A 21,950-nucleotide genomic window follows, 5' to 3' on the forward strand; every position below is an offset into this window, starting at 1 on the left:
GAACATGCATCGGTTTTCTTGTCTATGCTTTTCTGTGCTGTTTCATGTACTGTTATCCAGCAGTTTTTTTTTCTTAACTGCTTTACAGAAACCACATGGGTTTGAATACCAGCCTAAAGTAGAAAAAGTCCTGTTTTTTTTTTTTTGGTTTGTTTTTTTCCTGCAACTGTTGCAGCTCTGCAACTCGGACTTGCAGAGACCTTTTTTTTTCTTGCTGTCTCGGCTGAGGACTTAAGTGTAATCTGAGTCAATATTTATGCATTAATCACCCTGCTGGAATTCTGAGGCTGCACATACAAACGTGCTCTCAATGAACTCATGAATGTCCGTGCTGCTGCAGGTTTGGACTCCTGGTTTGAACAGGAGTTTCTTGCTTGCCTTAGGTGACATCAAAATGCAGATTTTTTTTAAAAGAAATAATAAAAAGAAAAGGATCCGATAACTTTAACAGCGGGGTAGGAAGAGAGAGAAAGAGAGAGAGAGGGAGTACGAGAGAGAGAGAGAGAGAGAGGAAAAAAAAATAACGTCTGGCAACAGTCGATATTAAAAACATGCAGAGGGAGACAAGCTCGGGGCCTTCCAGAGTCAGGAAAAAGACTTCGGAGAGCTGCAGACAGGAGATGGGTATGGCATTTGTATTTTCCCCCTGCCCAATGATTTGTATATGAAAACATAGCGCTTTTATTCTCCCCCCTTCTGGGCTCTGCTTCTGAGTGATCAGCTGATGAAGAGACTAGCAGCTCGCCGCTATGCTGGCTTGCTAATTCTCTCCCCCACAGCTGCAGCCGATCCTGATAGCCAGCCTGCAGATTGCAGTCAGGTAAATATCCTCCTCCATGTCTTTCTTCTCGGGCTCAGGATTCAGCCAGGGTACATCGCATGGGAAGAGAGGAAGAGATGGATAAAATGTGTGAGTGTGTGTGCGTCCGTGCGCGCGCGCGCCAGGGAAAGGGAGCGAGTGTATGTGTGAGTGTGTGCGTGTGTGTGTGTGTGTGTGAGTAAGAAGCAGGGAGAGAGAGTGTGTAGGTGTGTGGGTGTGTGTTGTAACAGATGAGAGGGAATCTTTGCCAGATTAGTCAGGGAAGAGGCAGGCTTGTTAGGAGATAGCACAGGCATGGAGCATCACATGCACACTCTGACACTCTTCCACTCACACATGCACAGTCAATCAGGCAGCTCTCAGCTGTGTTATACATCTTTGAGGATTACCCTCTATCCCTCCAGTATTCTGCTGGAACGATTGCTTTCCCTTAGAGAGAGTAGCGGGGCTTTCAAAGCCTACATTTGAGCCCGAACAATGATGAGCAGGATTTCTATTGTTGCCTTTAGTGCTGTTGTCTCCTCTAACTCAGCTTTCTGCCATGTCTCTTTTTTTTTTTTTGGTTGGAAGTGCAGGCATGTATCATCATTTTTGGGGGCTTGTTATTGTTTTAATATCTAATTCTGCATGGCACTGTTAACTGCTCCTCTGATCAGTATGTGCTAAACATCTCAGTTTGCGTCCTTGAGAGATTACCAGGCACGCTCTATTATATGATGTGAAAGCTGATGTGTGTACTGTATGATCCTCTATTATTGATCCATCAATATTCTGTTCAGATTGGACAGCATGCCTTCTCTATTTCCTCCCCCTTCTCCCCAGCTGCTGCTGCTGCTGCTGCAAGAGCTGCTTGTGCTGCATGCACACTCTTGTTTCTGGCCTCTAATTGCCTTTGTGGAAAATACAGTGGTTGCTGCATATTCGAAAAGGCGCGGATGAAATGGTCGAAAATAACTCAGGATGCAGCACGCACCCTTGTCAAACACCGCACACCTAAAATAATGATTCCAGCTCTCATTTTTCTCTTGTGTGCACGAAGCTGAGTGCAAAGCAGCGAAATATAGATTCATATTTATTGCACTATTGCATTTTAGACTCTGTGCTTTGGTGGAAAGGGGCTTCTTCAAATCCACTCCGACTCATTGTGCATTAAAAATTAAGCATCCCCTCGATAATCATCTCACATCAAAGCCTCCAGATCAAATAATCTGTCCTAAATTTGCAGAGATGGCACTGGGTTGCTTCAGCCCATGTAAATTCATATTCTATTGTAATAAATAAATAAGTCCTGTTTCATTTGAATACAAAGCCATCCTCTATAATTCTAAATGCCTGAACCCCAGCTGCTAATTAGATGGAGACTTAGAGTGCTTTAATTTGGAGGTTTTAAATTTAGAATCTATAGTTTGTTGTCTGAAGTGCTTCAGGTTTCTGTCTGGGAAAACGCATACTGCGTGTTTCCACGAGCTGTCACATGAAAATCAAAGAGACAGAGTTAGAATGAATAGAAAATGAAGTTTTTAACTGAGCTCTTTCCTCCCATTTGCTAGTCAATATTATCTTTGTAATGCTCAAGTAGGAGTTAAAAAAAAAAAAAAAAGCATTTATAAGATTTCCCCACCCACTGTTCGCTCTCTCTCCGCAGCTCGAGGCAAGAGAGAACGGTTCCCTGGAGGACATGGAGGAGGACATCAGTCTGAAGAAGCGTAAAGGCGATCATCATGCAGGGAAAGACCTGAAGGCTGGGCAAGAAACTGGCGAAAAAGTCAAAAGGAAGCGAGGGCGCCCACCAGCTGAGAAACTCCCTCCAAACCCACCTGAACTCACCAGAACACTGAACACACTGGTGGATATGGTCATGAACTACAAAGATGGGTGAGAGCTGTGAAATACTTTTGGGCTGCGCCGTGACACATATAATAGTTTCTATTAATCGGTCACAATTTTTCAGACCTCTTTTTACAAAAAAAAAACACCACAATATAATGTTTTTATGTGATAATATCAAACCTCTGATGAGCATGATATCATTTATTATCTGAAAATACTGATGGATTTTAGTAGGTTTTGTTTATGCCCATTTATTTTAGCATTTATTTGAACCAAGTGATTATACCCTAGTGCATCTCAAACAATTTGAATATCAAGAAAAAATTAAAACAGGTAAACTTTCATGTAATCTATATTCATTATGCGTAAAGTGAAAATTTTTGAGCTTTTTTGTTTTAATTTTGATTATTATGGCTTATACTGCATGAGTGTGGCACAACTTGGAGGTGGTCAGCTTGGGGCATTGCTGAGGTGTTCCTGAAGTCCAGGTTGCTTTGACAGCAGCCTTCAGCTTGTCTGTATTTTTTGGATTGCGTGTTTCTCAGCTTCCTCTTGATAAAACCTCATATATTCTCTGAGCCATTTGGTAGTAGTTTTGGCCCTGTAGCAAAGGAAAACCACATCTCCATAAACCTTATCAGCAGATCGAAATATGAAGTACTCTAAGATCTCCTGGTAGACACCTGTGTTGACTTTGAACCTGATGAAACACAATGGACAAATCAACATGAGCAGGACATGGCACCTGAAATCGCCATAGACCGCAGAGACTTTACATTGGACTTCAAACAATGCACATATTAAGCAAATATGTAGGAATGCTTTTCTGCATTTGTGCAATATTTCTAAAATTAGAAATGCTCTGTCTCAGAGTGATGCTGAAAAGCTAATTCATGCATTTATTCCTTCTTGGCTGAACTATTGTAATTCATTACTATCAGGTTGTCCTTAAAGCTCCCTGAAAAGCCTTCAGCTGATCCAAAATGCTGCAGCGAGTACTGACAGGGACTAGAAAGAGAGAGCAGATTTCTCCCATATTGGCTTCTCTTCATTGGCTCCCTGTTAAATCCAGAATTGAATTTAAAATTCTTCTCCTCACATACAAGGTCTTGAATAATCAGGCCCCATCTTATCTTAAAGACCTCCATATTACCCCAGTAGAGCGCTTCGGTCTCAGACTGCTGGCTTACTTGTGGTTCCTGGGGTATTTAAAAGTAGACTGGGAGGCAGAGGCTTCAGCTTTCAGACCCCTCTTCTGTGAAACCAGCTCCCAGCTTGGATTCAGGAGACAGACACCCTCTCTATTTTTAAGATTAGGCTTAGTTAGTTAGTTAGTTAGTTAGTTAGTGCTGGATCAGGTGACCCTGAATCATCCCTTAGTTATGCTACAATAGGCCTAGGCTGCTGGAGGTTTCCCATGATGCACTGAGTGTTTCTTTTCATTTACCTCTCTGCATTTAATCACTAGTTATTATTAATTTCTGGCTCTTTTCCACAGTGTGTCTTTTGTCCTGTCTCTAAAAATTGAATTGAATTGAATTGAATTGAATTGAATTGAATTGAATTGAATTGAATTGAATTGAATTGAATTGAATTGAAGGGAAACATCTAGGGCCTTGATTTCCAAATGAAATGCAGCATTTGCATCTGAAAAGATTACCTTGGGCCACTGAGCAACAGTCCAGTTCTTTTTCGCCTCAGCCCAGGTAAGATGCTTCTGATCTTGTCTCTGGTTCAGGAGTGGGCTGATCTTAAGAATGTGACAGTTGTAGCCCCTTTCCTCAACCCGTCTGCGTGTGCTGGCTCTTGATGCACCAACACCAGCCTCTGTCCCCTCCTTGTGAAACTCTCCCAAGTTCTTGAATCAATATTTTTTGACAATCCTCTCAAGGCTGCCTGTAGCTTGTGCACATTTCTCTTCCAGTCAACTTTCCATTAATGTGCTTCAATAAAGCATTGTGCATAGCCACCTTTTTCAGTAATGACAAATGAAAATTTATGATTTTTGTGGGCTATAAGCCATAATCATCAAAATGAAAACAAAAAAGCTTGAAATATTTCACTTTACTTGTAACAAATATAGAATATGTGTAGATTCACCTTTTTAAATTAGTTTTTTTGAGATGATCTAGTAGTTATAGTAATTCCTACAATACAGTGCACCCAATCACATCTTAAAGGGGACCTCTTATCCATATTTGACAAAATTTATAAAAATTATAAAGATAACTGGCCTTGTGTGATTACCAGTGAGCAACAGTCCATAATTTATAAAAAAAAAATTATATAATGATGTCAGCATATGTGTAAGTAATTTCAGTAATCCCAAAGCTCAGGCTTCAATCTATAAACACTCAGAGTTTTTTGCTTTTGACTTTGTATGATATCAGAGGGAGGGAATGTCCTTCATGCAATCATCCCAAGCTCTCAGCTCTGGCTGTAGGCACAGAGGCCCCCACTCACCTGCTGTTCAAACCTTCTGTTTGTGTGGAACAGCCAGCCACAACAAAGCCGGTTCAAAGGAAGTGGCTGAAATAACTGGATTCATGCAGTAAATAAACTGTGGTACTGCACCAGAGTCTAGCATAATGGCACAATGCTACTTTAGTTGAGTCCAAGAATAAAAATCTGGAGATGGAAATGAGAATAACAGGTCCCCTTTAAAGCTTATACTAATTCTGGTATTTTTTAACATCATCATAATAATAATTATTATTATTATTATTAATATTTTTAAATAAATTAGTCTATGTAGGGGCAACACCGTAGTACAATGTGAGTGCTGTTGCCTCACAGCAAGAAGGTTCCTGGCTCCCAGGGCCTTTCTTTGGAGAGTTTGCATCCTCAGGATGGTCTCCTTTCCTCCTATTGACCAAAGACAGTTATATTACATTACATTAACTTGTTATACTGGCCATACTGGTCTGTTTGTTTTGGCCTAGCGCTGTGATTGGATGAATGGATTATATTGTAAAAAGAGAGTTTAAAGCTGAGCAGCTCAGTGAAGCAATACACAGAGCAGAAGTGGAGCTTTGAACCAAAAGTCACAAATTTCAGTTTTTTAAGGGAAACCTGCCTTCAAAATTGTAGTGCAGCTACTTTGTCAAGTTTTGAATGCTGAAGATTTAATCAATCAACAGTTGAGTTTGAGATTGTGCCCCCTTTATAATTTAGACGTGAAAGGATACTGTGTATAACTGGGGACAGCAAGAAAACAATATCAAAAATAAGCAAACAAAATTTCTCTAAAATATACCGATACAATAATTAAACTTTTTTCCTATTGGAATGAGATTACATGAAGTATTGTGCTTCTAGGTTGGGACGACAGATCAGTAAAGGCTTTGTGCAGCTTCCCTCTAAGAAGGAGGTACCTGAGTACTACGAGCTGATCCGAAAGCCTGTGGACTTCAGAAGGATCAGGGTATGTGTCACTGAACACTCTCACAACTCAGACACAATACAGATTTCACTGTTATCTTATCTACAAAGATAAAATTTCATCAGTGGCAACTGGGAATCTGTATTCAGTATTCAAAACTTTCATTTAGTAAATACTGATTGAAACATTGATTCCTTCCTGGTCCTATGCACCCCCACTGACACACACACATACACACACACACACACAGACTACACATCACTCACACACACAGGGTATTGGAGAGGCTACATGTGATGCTGTGCAGCCGCTTGCTTCTCCTTTTTAATTACATTGTGGTCATTATGATTCACAACACATCATTATACACACAGGGCCTTGGGGGGGGGGGGGGGGGCCTTGTTACTCAGAAATTGATCAGGTGAGGTTACTGAGGTGGCCCCACTCATCTCTTCACTGCTGTCTGCCCCTCGATTTTATTTGCACCTTAGACATTGAGGGTTTTGGGGAGAGCGGTGTGGATGAGTCCTGACAACCAGTGGTCGGGGGCTCATGTCACATCTGTCCCCTCAATTTTAACAGCACCCTAGCGTCTCACACACAGCTTTACACCTCATACATTCATATACACTAACACATGCACCCATCATATCACTGACAAGTCGGGGGAGGGAGAGGGGTGGACAAGTCATCCTACACCCCTATTTCCTACATCTCGCCCAGGGTGGGAGTCGGATTGTGGTTCAGGGGCTGGGCTGGCGGCATTCTGGGGTCGCTGCTGGACTTGGGGGGGGTGTCCATTCGGCCCCACTTCAGAGGGTGAGTGGATGTGGATGAGTGTATGTCTGTGCATTTGCCCCTGTCTCTGTCTGTTTGTTTGGTTGTATATGGGTGGGTGAATGTGTGTGTGTGTGTGTGTGTGTGTGTGTGTGTGTGTGTGTGTGTGTGTGTGTGTGTGTGTGTGTGTGTGGCTGGACCTGAGCCTGAGACTTGCTGCGCCTTGGAGGGCTGGCGTTACCCCTCCCTACTGCTCCTCACTGGTCGCTGCTGCCCCCCAGGGTGTGGGCGCTTCGGTGTCTAGCGTGGCTGTTAACTCTGGCATTGCTACAATACATGTACATTTATGTGAAAAAATAACACAATTAAATAAATAAAATAAAAGGAAAAACGCTAACAAGAGGAGCCTATAGAGGATCTCTAGAGCTTATCTTGGAAGAGCAAATATCTTTGGCACAACAGTGCATTCAGATCATAATTCTGATTTCAAAACCTGCCAGACAAGCTTTAATTTTTTTTTTAAAAAGTACTGATTGAGAGGATTTAAACTGAGCTATAAAACACATATGTCACTGTATTTAATTTACATGACTTGAATAGTGACAGCCTTGGCATTTTTAACTTAAGAGTTCACATTAATGGAAGTTTTTTTTTTATTTATTTAAAATTGCAGGACATTTTAATTTATCGCCATCGTTTAACTCTAAATGCATGAAAAACGCTAAGCTCTGTGAGCTAAATGCTAACATATTGCTATCCATCTGATGTTTTAGCACATAGGTGTACCATGTTCCCCACCATCACCACCATTCTTAGAGTCGTGCTGCAGAGAAGATGGCATTTGCTGTTAGAATCTTTAAAAAAATATATTGTAATTGTAATATACACATGCAAACAAAAAAATAATAGTGTTAACAACAAAGGCCAACTCATATTAATGACTCCAAAAACTTGTCTCCAAACGATATAAAGCTAGACACTAGAGGTCCAGTCAGTCATTTTTGAGTTTATATAATGGAAAAATGTAATAAAAATACATTGACTAGTGTGTACATGCATTCTCATAAGCTTAGAATTAATCTATTAAAAATAAATAGAAGCCAACTTGTGGAAGCCACATTGTTATCCCACCAGCTTCAATACAGTGCCCAAGATGAACATTGCTGCTCCACCATAATCGTGTTTCATGTATGTTGCTAGAGACCAAATATAGTGCACCAAAGGTGGAGGAGGAGAGAACTCACAGGTGTTTGCGTGCCTTAGTGGCAAATTTTAATTCATTATTATATTAAATCTTACTTTCTCTCTTATAAACAGTTTGATTACATACTCACATTGTATGAGAGTTTATTCACTAATGGCTTGGATTATGCAGTTGAATTGGGAGGGGTAAGAAAACAGAATTCAGTTGACTACAATCTGCAATCTACTGACATCAGGTGGTGAGATTTTGCACACTCTACCTTTAAGCCAAATCTAAATTTACAGTATCTAGGCTGAATGTGTCTTGCATGGGTTTAAATATGGACCCTGTTATATGCGGTTCTTTCCAAACAAAAAGACCTGGACTTTTACTCAGTGTTTAAAGTAAACATATTGGGGGGAAACACATATTTACTTTCTTACTGAGAGTTAATGAAATTGATACAACAGTGATGTATGTATACTGTCTATGGTCATGTGCATCCAGCAGATGATTGTTGGAGTCTTGCCATCATCTTGAGGCTGCCAAGCAGCCAGCAACAATCCCAGGAAGTCACTTTGCCGACCAAGATATTGTTGCAGCACCAAACTCTCCATAAAGTCACATTTTGGCTTTCTTGCAAAAGATGTGCAGTATCTGTGTGAAATGTGAAGGTGCCAGTAGGTATTTTATTACCTCAGGACTTCTCCTGTTGTTTTTGGTCTTAATGCTAAGCTAACTGTGTTTCACAGGAACGTGTTCGCAATCACAAGTACAGAAGTGTGGGAGATTTGGAAAAGGATATTTTCCTCCTGTGTCACAATGCACAGACTTATAACCTGGAGGGATCTCAGGTGAGCTCTGAGGAATTCTTTCCTTTGCAAGCAGCAAAATGATTTTTCACAGTCTCCAATGTTGCAGTTGTAACAAATCTGACGGTGTGTGCATGTGTGTGTGTTAATCACTGCAGATCTATGAGGATTCTATTGTCATTAAGTCTGTTTTTGAGAGTGCGAGACAGAGAATCGTCACAGACGAGGAACAGAAAGAGACGGTTAGCGCCAGTCACAGCAATAATGGTGCTGGAGCTGAAGACAAATTTGTTCCATCAGCAGGTGAGGGCTGTGTTTTAATAACTAGGCCAAATGAAAGAAAAAAAAAGAGATGAGGACAAGTATTTCCTTGCTTAAGAAGGCCATCTTTAAAATTTGTGTTTTGCATTGGACTTATCACATATTTTTTTTCTCTTTTTGTAACCAGTGAAACCATTACCAGTTCAGATAAAGAAGGGGCCTAAGGAGGAGAGAAGCAGAAATACTATGGCCAAGAGGGTTCACAGTGATTTAGACAGTGATGAGGATCTAGAGGATAGCACCACAAAAGATGAAGGTTGAACTAAAACCCTGCTCTTTTTGTATTCTTGTCCACGTCTGTTCTCTGCCACATCCCTTTTCATTGGTTTTCTTTATGTTTTTTTTTTTTAATTAAAGGAAAGGTCTTTGAAAATAACAGTGAAAGGACTCCTCAATGTGAGGCACTTTTTTTCTTTTTTTTTAGATGACTCACATTACTCAAACACATCTTGCTGCACAGTGCTGTTCGTCTCATTTAGCTGGTCTTTTATAATACTTATGATTTACGTTTTATCTGCTTTAGTCCCCGTGATAGCTTCTGCAGATATAATGTAAAGAACCAGTTTTATTGACTGTTTTTAATCAATATATTTGATTGTATGAAATGCCTTCATATGTCTTTGGAGCATGATGTGTGTCTCTCTCCTGAAGCTGGCTCCTCCAGAGGAAAACCTGCTGATGATGATGATGTGTTCAGAGCTAGGACATTGAAGCACACAGAACGGTCTGTTTAATGAATCTGAGAACAAACGAGCACCATAAACTTGTTCAAAATCTCTGAATGTGATTTTAGAGAGGATACAAGTCAAAGACATGTGACAAATACTGATACTGGTAGTATTCCTTTTGTCTGTTTCTGATACTTGGTGGAAAAATTTTGGGTCTCACCAAGGGTACTTAAGTCAAACATTTGTATCCCTTGTGCTACACAGTATATTCACATATTGTACAGTTTGTGTGAAAAGTAACTAAATTTCTTTTCATTTACTCTCCTAGTATTTGGGGAGGATGGAAGACATCATTGTTAAGACAATCCCTCAAAACCTGTATCACTTACACACTTGCAAAATAAATTTTACCAAAAAGTCCCACTGGTTGGTATTTATTATTTTTAATGTGACAAGCAGGACGTCCCTGTAAATGTTTACATATTAGAACTGTGTTTTAAAGAATTTGCCAGTAGGTGGTGGAAGAGAGCTGTTTGTTTGGATTTTGGTCTGTACATAAAGACAGAGAGAATTTATTAAAATAATTATGCCATACAACATCGCGCACCTGCTATTATTACAAGTGGCACAGAGTAGTATTTATGTGTCATTTAATCAGCTCTAATATATGCTTCAGTCAGAATCCAGTGTTACAGCATTTATGGCATTTGGGCCCATCTACGGCAGCCTATCTGTGCCCACCCAGTCGCCCATCTCGAAGACTTTCACTTTGTGTCATTTAGAAAAGCTGAACGTAACACATCATAACACTTATATAAGATATGGTGATATAAGTGACATGGATACCATAGAAGCCTTCACTGATTTCTATGCTGCAATTTAAACTGAAAGGCAGTCTGTAAGTCCACGTTTACAAGAAGGTTTGTACAATATTGTGTTCCAATGATGAGCTCAAGGCTGCAAAAAGAATCTCAGCCTGAAAGGTATAATCTGGTACCTTGAGACCTAAACTCAGGAGCTTTCATGCAGTAAGTTAGATCAATGTACTCTCATGTTTATTGAATAAGGAACAAAATCTAAGTTAAACAACTTACACTCTACTCACTAAGCTCAGTCAACTCTGTTTTCATGTAACCTTTAAGCAAATATAAAAGCAAAAGGCTGTGTTTTATATTTCTTGCTTTTCTTATAGTTTCATCCATGAAAGTAAGAAAAAGAAATCACAAAAGTGAAAAAGCATTTCCAAGTAGTTTAGTTCTTACTTAAAGATGTGAAGTTGTTTTTTTCTAATCCACCCATATTATTTTAGGCATGGCCTGTTAAGGTTCTTTAAAGACCAATCTTCTCTCTAGCTTGTCAGGTGTTCAGTTCATTTTTTGCCAGCCACCGATTTACATTATCTTACATTATCTTACCAGCACTGTTTTACACTGTGAAGCCAAAAAGAAAGGTTTAGCTTTATAAGAAGGAGCAAGAGTCACTAAAATTTAATCATGGCAGGAAAAGCAGGAAAGTGCAAAAAGCTGCACACTGAGCAGATTATTTGTCAGTTTTTTACAAACATTTTGTATTTTGGTAATTTTTTTTTTTTTCATATCAAAAATAGACTGTGGCTATAAAAAAAAAAAAAGGTTGGCTATGGCTTTCAGAACTGCAAATCAAAGCCACTGCAAAAGTCTATTAAACCAGCGTTCTTTCTAATGGCCAGCAGGGGGTGACTGGTTGCAAAATACAAGTCTGAATTTATCAAAGTCTATTGGAAAACAATGCTGATTTATGTAGCTACAGCCATGATCATACATCATCTTGATTCCCAAAGAATAAACTGTGTCAAGAGATTAAATGCATACTGTATATGCATTTAATATTTTAAAATGAAGTACTGTTCTGCAAAACTTACTACACCTGCTCCTTTTGTTCTGGACACTGGTGCAGGCTGGAAGAATAGATTTTATAAGTGCACTGAATTGCATTAAACTTCAGAATTGCCAAAAAGACACAACTTTAGAGCACATGAGTTGGCTACATTTTAGAAAATACAATAATGGAAGATATCTAATCAGTAGTTAAGCCATACAAGGTGTAAAACATGTGTTGGGTGTTCTTTTCATCCAAATGTACAAAATGAACGGATTACAACATACGCCGTCTGAACTGGTTATATTGTTTCATCAAACAGCATCATGTAGTAAAAAGAACTGAAACTGACTCAAAATTTAACAGCTCAAAAGTTGATCCTGGCTGTACATTAACAGCAGGGACCAGCCCAAAGCTAGTGACGCTGCTCAGAAAATAAACCTGTGCATTAACTTGTGTTTAATACCAGTTAGTGACCGTTAGCATGCTAAGAAGCTAATCCACAGGCTAATTGGTTTTTGGCATTTGGTATTTTGGCATTTGAGCGTATTAACATGCTTGTTATGAAATTAGGTTATAAAATGAGGCCAATTTGGAAGTGCCAAAACTGCAGTTCCTCAAATGGCCACTTCATGCTGGTATGTCAGTCTCCAAAATGTCCACTTACTGTAGCTTAGAGGTAGCTTAATTGATTTTACTGGCAATGGCATTGGGTTATTGTTAGTTTAAAAGTTAGCACTGCACCACATCACCAAACACTGCACTACACAAGTCCTCAAACCAACTGGTTACACCACATATCCACAAGCGTGGGGTGGCTGTGGCTCAGGAGGTAGAGCAGGTTGGCAGATTGATTCCTGGCTGCTCCAATGCCAAAGTATCCTTGGGCAAGATACTGAACCCCAAGTTGCTCTCCAAATGTCAGAGTATGAATGTGTGTGAATGTTAGACAGTAAGCACTTATAGCTGTAGAAGGAAGTGCTTGTATGAATGGGTGCAAATGGGTCAATGTAAATGTAAATGTATGAAGCGCTTTGAGTGCTCAGCTAGAGTAGAAAAGCGCTTCATACAGCGCTGTATAAGAACTAGTCCATTTACCATATCCATATACGTATATATATATACATAGTGTCCATTATCTTGTTTAGTCAAAGCTACAGAATGTGTTTCCTAAGTAAAATACTCTGCTCCTCAACATTTAATAAATTGGCAAGTGTCAGAAGTAAAAGGCTTTTCACAGGTGCTCACAGATTAACAGCATCCTTAGAGCAACTAAAAGGTGTAAGCTCTTACGATAAATAGCTCTGGGAACAAAATGGCACATAGGCCTATATCTTCTCGATGAAAACCTCACACAAAATGACACATAAACCTAATGGAAGCACATGGATAGACATATTGCTGAAGGCAGCTGCGCTAATGGCAGAAGGTGACATTAATCTGTTGCGAACGTAATCTATTTTTTTTTGTCTTTACCCACAGGACACAGATTTAACATCATAGCCTTCACTAATCACCTGTTATATAAGTTAATTGCATTTAAAACCATTGGTTTGTCATTGACAGTGTTTGTAAAAAATGTTATGGCAACATCAACATCTTTAATATTCTCAATTTGCCAGATAAGTTGGATCGTTTCGAAATTTTCATCATTTGTGTGACACATTTGCTGTCTCTGTTATAAGAGGCCCAAGTATTGCCTCACAAAGTTTCCAAATCAATAAACCAGATGGACAGAACGCTGACAAATTGATTTTAAAAATATCAAAAAATATCTGCTGTCACAATGCGTAGAAACAAATATCATTCATCTTACACAGCTGCTGTTTCAAGGAAAAATATAACATTACTGCACACAGTGAACAGTAATGACCTGACTGTAAACGTCAGTAATGTCTTTATTGTTTTCCTCTGCTGGTGGTGCAGTTCTCTGGTTCACTGAGTATATATAATGTATAACTTTAAATTCATGATCTCAGAGAAAGCTCAACTTTGTATTGCTTTAGATATTTTACTGAACACTCCAACTTCCTTTGCACTGAAGACAGCAAAGTATCTATCTATCTACTGTATCTATCTATCTATCTATCTATCTATCTATCTATCTATCTATCTATCTATCTATCTATCTATCTATCTATCTATCTATCTATCTATCTATCTATCTATCTATCTATCTATCTATCTATCTATCTATCTATCTATCTTTTCTTTTTAGAAATTAATTTACAGAGGTGACTAAATTCTTTGCATCCTTCAGAAAAAGAAAAAGACACAATTTTCTGTTGAAATCAAATTAAAGTGGCAAACCTGATTACCAGAAAATTGATTGACTGATCTTTGCTTTTGACATATTATTTTTACATAATACATCAAATGAAAAAGGCAGAGTGAAAAATATTGAGACTCTAGACCTATTTTTTTTTTTGTTGTTGTTGTTGTTGCGCACCCTTTTAAGGAGCTCACTGCAATCAGGCACTTTGTGTAACTCTCAGTGAGACTTCCACACTTCTCAGCTGACCCACAGCGTTTGATCGCTCTGCCAGTTTCAGCTCTTCAGACTCCTGGCAGACCACGTTTCTGATGTTTTCTATTCTTTCAGTCTGTTGCATGTTTGTTTTGAGCCAGTACCATTTTATAGGAGCCACGACCGTAGCCAAGAACAGAACTGTCCAACACTACTGCGATTTTTCGACCCAGAATGCTTTCTTCTAATACTGTATCATCATGAATTTCAGCAGTAGAAGGCATACAAAGGAAATCCATGACACCACTGACTGACCTCCACATTTCACAGAGAGGATATTTTCTTTAGGAGCTTCATATAAATTCTCAGGATGTAAAGCTGGTGCGACTTACTAAAAAACTAAACTAAAAATAAAGATTTTATTGAACTTGTCAAGCAAATTCTCCAAGAAGCATTGTGACTTGACATGCATTAGCATTTAGCAAATTTCAGTCAAGACTTTTTTTGGATTTTCTTTTTAAATGTGGTACAAACAGAGCACATGGTTTATTCTGGAAACATGCTAATTCTTACCATTAAATAGAAATTCTGAAGTATAAGAAAATTGCATGTCCCCTCCACAAAGCTCATAATGACACTAATTACATAATTATGATTGAATTAATGATGTAACATACTCTCAGAAAGACCTTTTCCAAGGTCCACTTATTACTGAACAGCTGTGATTTGTTATCCCAGAGGTATTCATCAACCTGCTGTCTCTTCTCCTGCTGTCCAGCTCGCACATAAGGATTAAAGAGAGAGCTCATTTCCTCTTTATTAGACTTTTCAAGGCAAGACCTTTTTCATCCAGTTGTTACCCATCTGTTATACAAGTCATATTTCCCTGGCTGTAAACCAGGTATCTCTTTGTGTCAAGAAGGAAGCACCACAGCGAGGCTATCGCTGTGATTGCAAAAACACGATAAAGCAGAATAAATCATGTCTGCACAATTATTAAATTATTAAATCTATTCAATTAAAATTGGCATGAACCATAGACTGTACATAAAAGATGGACATAGCCAGTGGTTCTCGAGCTCCACATTTTGAAGCCCTCAGTTTAGCTTTTTAGTCCTGATCTTCTTTTTTTGTAAACCACCATATTTAGACAAAAGGGTAGAGTGCTAATTTGTCAGTTTACAGTATGCTAGCAAGCTGTGTTAGAAAGCTGGATTCATAAACTGTAGTGGTACAACACAGACACAGACACTTATTAGTGTTTAAAACAGACTTTTAAAATACTAGCAATTCACTCACCAAACTGAAGCACAGCATTTGTGAATATCCGTGAAGGCTTCATTGGCTCAAATCAGCAGAGTTACGGCAGTACAGAAATTGGCTACAGGTGCCTGTTCAGCACACCTCTCAATCAAAGCGGCCATGGGCTTGACTCTAAAAAGCAGTTACCAAGGCCGAAGCAGGTTTTGGTACCAAGGTGTAAGCATCCCAGAAAATGGGCATTTTAAAATAAAGCAACTGCAGACTTTCCTGTGAAGACTTTACATTACAGTGTACCAACTGCACATGCATCCTAGATGGCAGACTTCAAGCAGATTTCAAAGAAGTACAACAGGAATGACTAGTACTGTAGGTGTCTCCAACTGTCTGTGTCCCCAACAAAATATAATCTTCTTTTAAGCCCTTTTTCAGTTTGCCTCCTGGGGAACATGTGCAGTTGGTGCATTTTAATATTTGTGGACAATTCAGCGCGGTCACAACAATTAGCAAAAATTAGGTACGCGGATATTTGTAGGGACCCTGACAATTATCGTTTGATGATGAATTTTACATCACCGGGACGCAAAAGGACCAAAGCGGGCTCACTGACATGGAAAAAAAGGCCTTAAACAATATTCTGTGGGAAAGCCTTGGGTTATTATAAAGGTTGCAAAAACATAAACAGCAATGATCATCGACAAGCCACCCACCCCTGAGCCTGTATACTGGCATTTTCTGAAAACATATTGAGAATGAGAATTTTGCTATTAAATTACAGCATTATTGTGCACTAAATGATGAGAATTCATGGAAAGTCACAACTGCTATCAGGATCTATAAAATGAAGACTGGATCTGAGGACCAGTTATGGTCTGCTGGTTTCCAGATAATGTCACCTGGAAGTGTTTAAGATTTTCTATTAATCTCTGTCTCACAGTAGTCCTTATTGGCAGCAGAAGCAATGTAATGGTTATTCAGCCACTTCCACATAATGGTCAGTTCATTAAAGCTGTTGTACAGTTAGTGTTTATTGATTGGTGTGGACTTCATTATGGCTCGTTGTCCAGTGGTCCAAATGAAATTCATTTAAGCTGAACGCGTGGGTGGCACCTTATCATTTGTGCCGTCAACACGATGCGAGCATAGATGAGCAGTCTTAATCTGTTCTTTCAAAATGCCTAAAGTAGCATCTCTCATCTATTTTAAGCTCTCCAGCATTTATGTTATCTATGTGTACATGTAGAGAAAGACGATTGTTGTGGTGATTTTATTTTGCTCTTCTTCTTTATTAAATTAATTTGAACCCTTTTTTAATAAAACGCAACAATGAAGCTGATATGAAATTTAAGAAGCCATTAAAATACGTTGAATGACCAATATTTTCTAGTGAATAATAGCAGCAGCAATTCAACCAACTCAGTTGAAACTTTGTGTTTTAAGGCATGAGTGAATAACTCGAGAGATAGTCCAAGGATTTTTAAAACTGTGAGGAGCACGAGAACTATTTCCTGCATTTAAATTACAGGGATACAGACACAGATACAGATTAGTATGTGTTTCTTTCCCATTTACAGTACAGGATATTTTACAAATACCAACAGGCAATTATAACCCAAAATGAATGGCTAGAGTACATGTTACATATTAGAACCTGTTTTATTAGTATATTTATTTATTTGAAAACACTACTTTTTGGTTATATGTTTGTTCCACCTTCAGACTGTGACATTACGAGGAACAATATTTCATATTTCATTACATCCATTTTGTCATGGCAGAGAGACAAGTGTAAAATCCTAAATCTGCACACAGGCTTAACACTCCAGACATCATCAAAAACAGCATACGCTTTACACACAGCATATCAACAGCTTGTTATTACTTTGGCTGGTTATTTGGCTTCTCTCAGTTCAGCCACTGATAGCACTTTTATAACCACCACACCTGCAGAAATGAACAATATTTGTTTATGCTTTGTAAATGCTTTTTTTTTTTTTTTTTTTTTTTTTTTTTTTTACATTAAGGGCGTTCTGCACACCAATCAGACATCATGCACAATTACCAGCATACACAAAAGAGACAATAAATAACATTAGTCAGATATGTGCAAATCAATTTTGTAAATAGTTTACATCACAAATTATTTACATGTATATTTGCAAGCTTGTAGTCTCCTGCTTTTTCACTGCTTTTGGCAACAAAGTAGCTTTGAAACAGTGACCGAAATGGTATACGGAAGTCTCCTGTTGTGCAAACATGTGCAAACCATGTACTGTAGCTTCCAGCTGCTTTGGTACTATTAGTAGAAAATCAGAACGAATAATAACAGCACATGAGACGACAGTAGCAAAAATGAATGGATTGTCAAATGAGTTAATACCAGACTTTTTACGATTTTCATGATAAATGTTGCAAATTTAGTCAATCAAATAAAGAATAACTAATAATCACAGAGAATGATGTACACTTGACTGCTGCAATTGCTGCAAAATAGCATCATAATAATGTAACAATGCTGGGCTTACTCACAGCCATAAAACTGTTGTGAAGTCAGGTTTGGAGCAATAAATCCCTTTGGAGTAGTCGTGTTGATGTCGCTAATAAATGAACAGAGTTAGAATGTGAACAGAAACAGAACTGAAGCTACTACATATAAAACTTTTTTTAGATTGCAAAAATAAAAATTCTATTCAGATTTTCTCTCATATTTTAAAGGCCGTTTTCCTCATTCAGGCTGCGCACTATTTTCTGGTGAAGTGGGAGCTGATGGGGAATCTCTTATGAGAGTTTTTTTTATTATTATTATTATTTTATTTGTTAAATAATTAAACACTGCCCATGTTCCAGCATGTCAGCATACTTCAGAAATAGCTTCTTATGCTAGCAGTGTGCTGCCATCCAGATGTGATAAAACAGCATCCACAGTCTTCATGAAGCAAATCCGACTTTTAAATGCGAGTTAACAATAGCGAAACAATAGCAGGGCCTGCTATTACTGACTATTGACAGATTTCTTTGTGTGGCTCTGCTGTGAAGGTGCGCCAGTTATTTTCCTTTTGTATTTCTGGCAAAGTAACTGCGGGGGCGATGCGCTACCGTGCCTGCTGTTGCCATGGAAATCTTAAGGATGGCAACATTAATTGTGGATAGCCGATTAGAATTTTTATTTAGTCATGAATAATGGGGAGGGGGGGGGTTAATCCCTGAGGACCAAAAGCTCTGGCCTCAGACCACTGAAAACATTCAGTTTCTGTTCCTTTTCTGTTAACTCTTGAATCTATATGATGTCCCAGAAAGGTTCTTTACTATGATTATAATAAGCCTCACTTATCCATTGCTCAAATCTTTTGTTTGCAGAGGTCAGCCAATCAGAGGAAAGTTGGCTGAAAGCAAGCACTGAGTTAAAGGGAGGGGAGATAAAACAGATTATCTTCTCTCCTCTGGTTTAACTCCATAGTGAAGCTCCTTTGTTCATTCACTGTCTGAATGAACAAAGGAGCTGCACCAAGGCCCAGTAAAAGATAAATAAGGATTAATACTGAGGTCCAGTCACACCCTCCCAAACTTATCTATGATCACGAGTTATGGGTAGTGACCAAAAGAATGAGATTCCAAATACAAGCAGCGCAGATTAACTTCCTCCGAAAGGTGACTGGGCTCTCCTTTGAGGAGCTTGGTCATCTGGGCGGGGCTCAGAGCTGCTACTCCTCCAGATAGGAAAGAGCCATTTAAGGTTGTTCAGGCATCTGACTGGAATGCCTCCTGTCCAACTGGAAGAAGATGCTGTGGTAGACCCCAAACAAACTGGACATATTATCGCTCTCAGTTGGCTTTGGAAAGCCTCAGTGTCCTGCAAGAAGAGCTGGAGGAGGTAAATGGGGAAATGTAGGTTTAGGTATGTTTGCTGAGACTGCTGCCTCTGCGACTCAGACCCAGATAAGTGACAGAAATTGGATTAATGGATGGATGGATGGATGGATGAATGGATGGTGTTTCTATTCCACCAGAGTCTAAGAATAAAATTATGGATCAGGAAGTGGGCATCATAGTGCATTTAAAATGTTGTAGGGATTTACCAAGTAAGTTTCATGACAAATGCATGCACACACAAGCATGTGTTTGTTGTTTGTTTCAGGTGCTGTTTGTTGTGGGAGTTGTTTTGTGTGTGTGTGTGTGTGTTTTTGTATTTTATTACAGATGCAGCAACTGGTGACCCCCCACCCCCACACACACCCCTACCAGCCACTTTCTGCCTGTTGGCTCCAGTGTTGTGCCATTCAAACTTGTAAATAAAGGAAAAAAACTAACAAGAGCAGCCAACAATACAGCTCCTCTTGGCACAGCAGTGGTGTTTGGCACAACAGAGCATGCAGACAATAATTCTGCTTGCTTAAGCTGCCGGACAAGACAGGTTTAAAAGAAAAAATGTAGTAAACCAAGTTTTCAAGGGTTTTAAAGTCTCTGCTTATATGAACTTTGCTAAATACACATTAAAAATCATAAGAGATATTTAGTAACTTATATTCATCTACAACAAATGACTCCAGAAACCTCTGTGCTTGTGAAAGTGTATAGTCAATGCACACGGTCTGTCTGTCTGTCTAAATCTTGGATACCATTTTCAGGTCCTCCATGATCACAACTTGTTCTTTAATGTTATGTTTACCAGACAAGCACTCTTCCTCCTGACTTGAGCTCTTCCTGTTTCCTGCTAACCCTGATCCAACTCCAGAGCCTGATCTGCTGGGGGCAACAGGCTGAACCGGGAGCACAGCGTTCCCTCTGATCCGATGGGAGTAGGTCCTCTGGCGCAGAATGTCAGCAGAGCACAGCTGGAATTTGAATGCTGCCTGGAAGCCTCTACGGAAGTTCTCATTGAAGAACCCGTAGATGATAGGGTTGATGCTGCTGTTTGAGAAAGCCAGCCAGTGAGCTAAGGGATACATGTAAATATTAATGACACGATACTGATGTTGTGTCAGGTTGACATAGTCGCTCAGCATCATCAGCGTCCACAGAGGCAGCCAGGATAAGATGAAGAGAAGAGCCACAACCAGCAGCATCATAATCACTCGCTTCTTCTTCCTCGTGATTGTGTGACGACCCTCCATGCTCAATTTGTTCTTGCTACTGCCTTCTAGAGACTCAGTCCGACTTCCTCTCACATTAGGAATAGTGGTCTTGAAGAGGGTGAAACCAATGCGGGCGTACATAATGACAATAAGGCTGAGTGGAGCAAGGTAGATGTTGGCAAAGAGGACAGTAGTGTAGATTTTCCGCATCTCCTGATTTGGCCAATTTTCCCGGCACCAGTAGAAGGGACGGGTGTCATTGTTGCTGCCGAGGACTATTCGCACCCTCTGTTCCTTTGTGACCTGGAGCATGACCCCCGAAGGACACATTATGGCTGCAGCCAGAGCCCAAATGATGACAATTATTAGTTTTGAGGTAGCGATGGTCAGCTTCTGCTTGAAAGGGTAGACAATGCAGCGGAACCTGATTGAATGGGGATTAAAGGAAATGCATGAAGGAAATAAATCTTTTAGAATAAAACACACGAGAATCAGTAATGGCTTAACAACCCTCACCTGTCAATAGCTATTGCCACCAGAGTAAACACAGATGCCGACACAGATATGCCTTGAACCATCCCACTTAGCTTGCACACTACCCTACCAAATGGCCAGCCTGCAGAAAAGGAGACAAAGCCACCATTTCACCACTTCCTGTTTGAGCCAATAAAGAAGTCAGAGGTGTATAAAGTGAAACTATTAAGTAACTGACATTTTTTTCACATTAAGGAGAGAACAAGCTACCTGTTATGACGTTGTCCACCAGCGTGGTCGGCATGCAGAAGATGCCAACAAGCAGGTCACTAATGGCGAGGTTGAGAATAAACAGGTGGGTGACCGTGCGCATGTTTTTGCTGCGCAGCACGATGAAACATACAACCCCGTTGCCCACCATGCACACCAGGAAGATAAGCAGGTAGGAGACAGCGAAGACTGCAGCCACTGAGGGCTTGTGGAGGTAGAAATCAACATAAGTGATGTTTTGGAAGGTCAAAGGATTTTTGTGGACTCCTGAGGAATTGGAATTGGCGTTCAGGTCCTCCCATAAGGTGGAGTTCAGAACAGGATTCAGGGTCATGGCGATATCTGTGAGAAACAGAGGGAGAAATGGGTCAGTCAGTACTGTAATCTACTATGGGATTGGCATGTCAGGCCATGTTTTCCAACATCCTTTTTAAGCAAAGTAAACTAATCGTGAGCCAGATCAACATCATCCTCCCAGTGGGAAGGCAATCCTGATTACCAGAAGAAGGAATCAATTGGTAATAACATAAAACAATAGAACTTCGCCAGTAATCAATAAAGCAATTCTTGTGTCAGTACAGGTGGCTTGATTCAGTGCATGCTGTCACCAGTGATCAATCTGTTCTGAGAGCTGTGGGAACATCTGCTCGCTGGCCTGTAGATTGGTTTGCCCGGTTACTGTAAACCAGCAGTCTGGGAAGGTTACCGCTGAAGGTTTGTGGTCTGTAAATGTTGCACAACTTTATTGGAATCTTTT

The 21,950-nt window shown here is 39.6% G+C and overlaps 2 protein-coding genes across 4 annotated transcripts; one reads left to right on the plus strand and one right to left on the minus strand.

The window, feature by feature from the left end:
• Positions 1-563: 563 nt before the first annotated feature.
• On the plus strand, positions 564-10,180 carry LOC115789620 (probable global transcription activator SNF2L2). Of its 3 annotated transcripts, none has more exons than XM_030743106.1 (7): positions 571-624; positions 722-820; positions 2,466-2,695; positions 5,969-6,074; positions 8,745-8,846; positions 8,963-9,107; positions 9,253-10,180. In XM_030743106.1, exons 2-7 carry the CDS (start codon positions 725-727, stop codon positions 9,384-9,386), a joined length of 813 nt encoding a protein of 270 aa, XP_030598966.1. In that variant the 5' UTR covers positions 571-624; positions 722-724; the 3' UTR covers positions 9,387-10,180. The 3 variants fall into 3 exon arrangements, with proteins under 3 accessions (XP_030598965.1, XP_030598966.1, XP_030598967.1); XM_030743107.1 differs by having other exon boundaries at positions 780-820; XM_030743105.1 differs by having other exon boundaries at positions 564-820.
• Positions 10,181-19,978: 9,798 nt separating this feature from the next.
• LOC115789599 (neuropeptide FF receptor 2) lies at positions 19,979-21,527 on the minus strand. The gene is made up of 3 exons (XM_030743079.1): positions 21,194-21,527; positions 20,966-21,065; positions 19,979-20,873 (listed from the first exon to the last, which is right to left on the minus strand). Exons 1-3 carry the CDS (start codon positions 21,525-21,527, stop codon positions 19,979-19,981), a joined length of 1,329 nt encoding a protein of 442 aa, XP_030598939.1.
• Between the last annotated feature and the right edge of the window lie 423 nt (positions 21,528-21,950).

This window comes from Archocentrus centrarchus, chromosome 12, assembly GCF_007364275.1.
Source record: "Archocentrus centrarchus isolate MPI-CPG fArcCen1 chromosome 12, fArcCen1, whole genome shotgun sequence".
Classification (NCBI taxonomy): domain Eukaryota; kingdom Metazoa; phylum Chordata; class Actinopteri; order Cichliformes; family Cichlidae; genus Archocentrus; species Archocentrus centrarchus.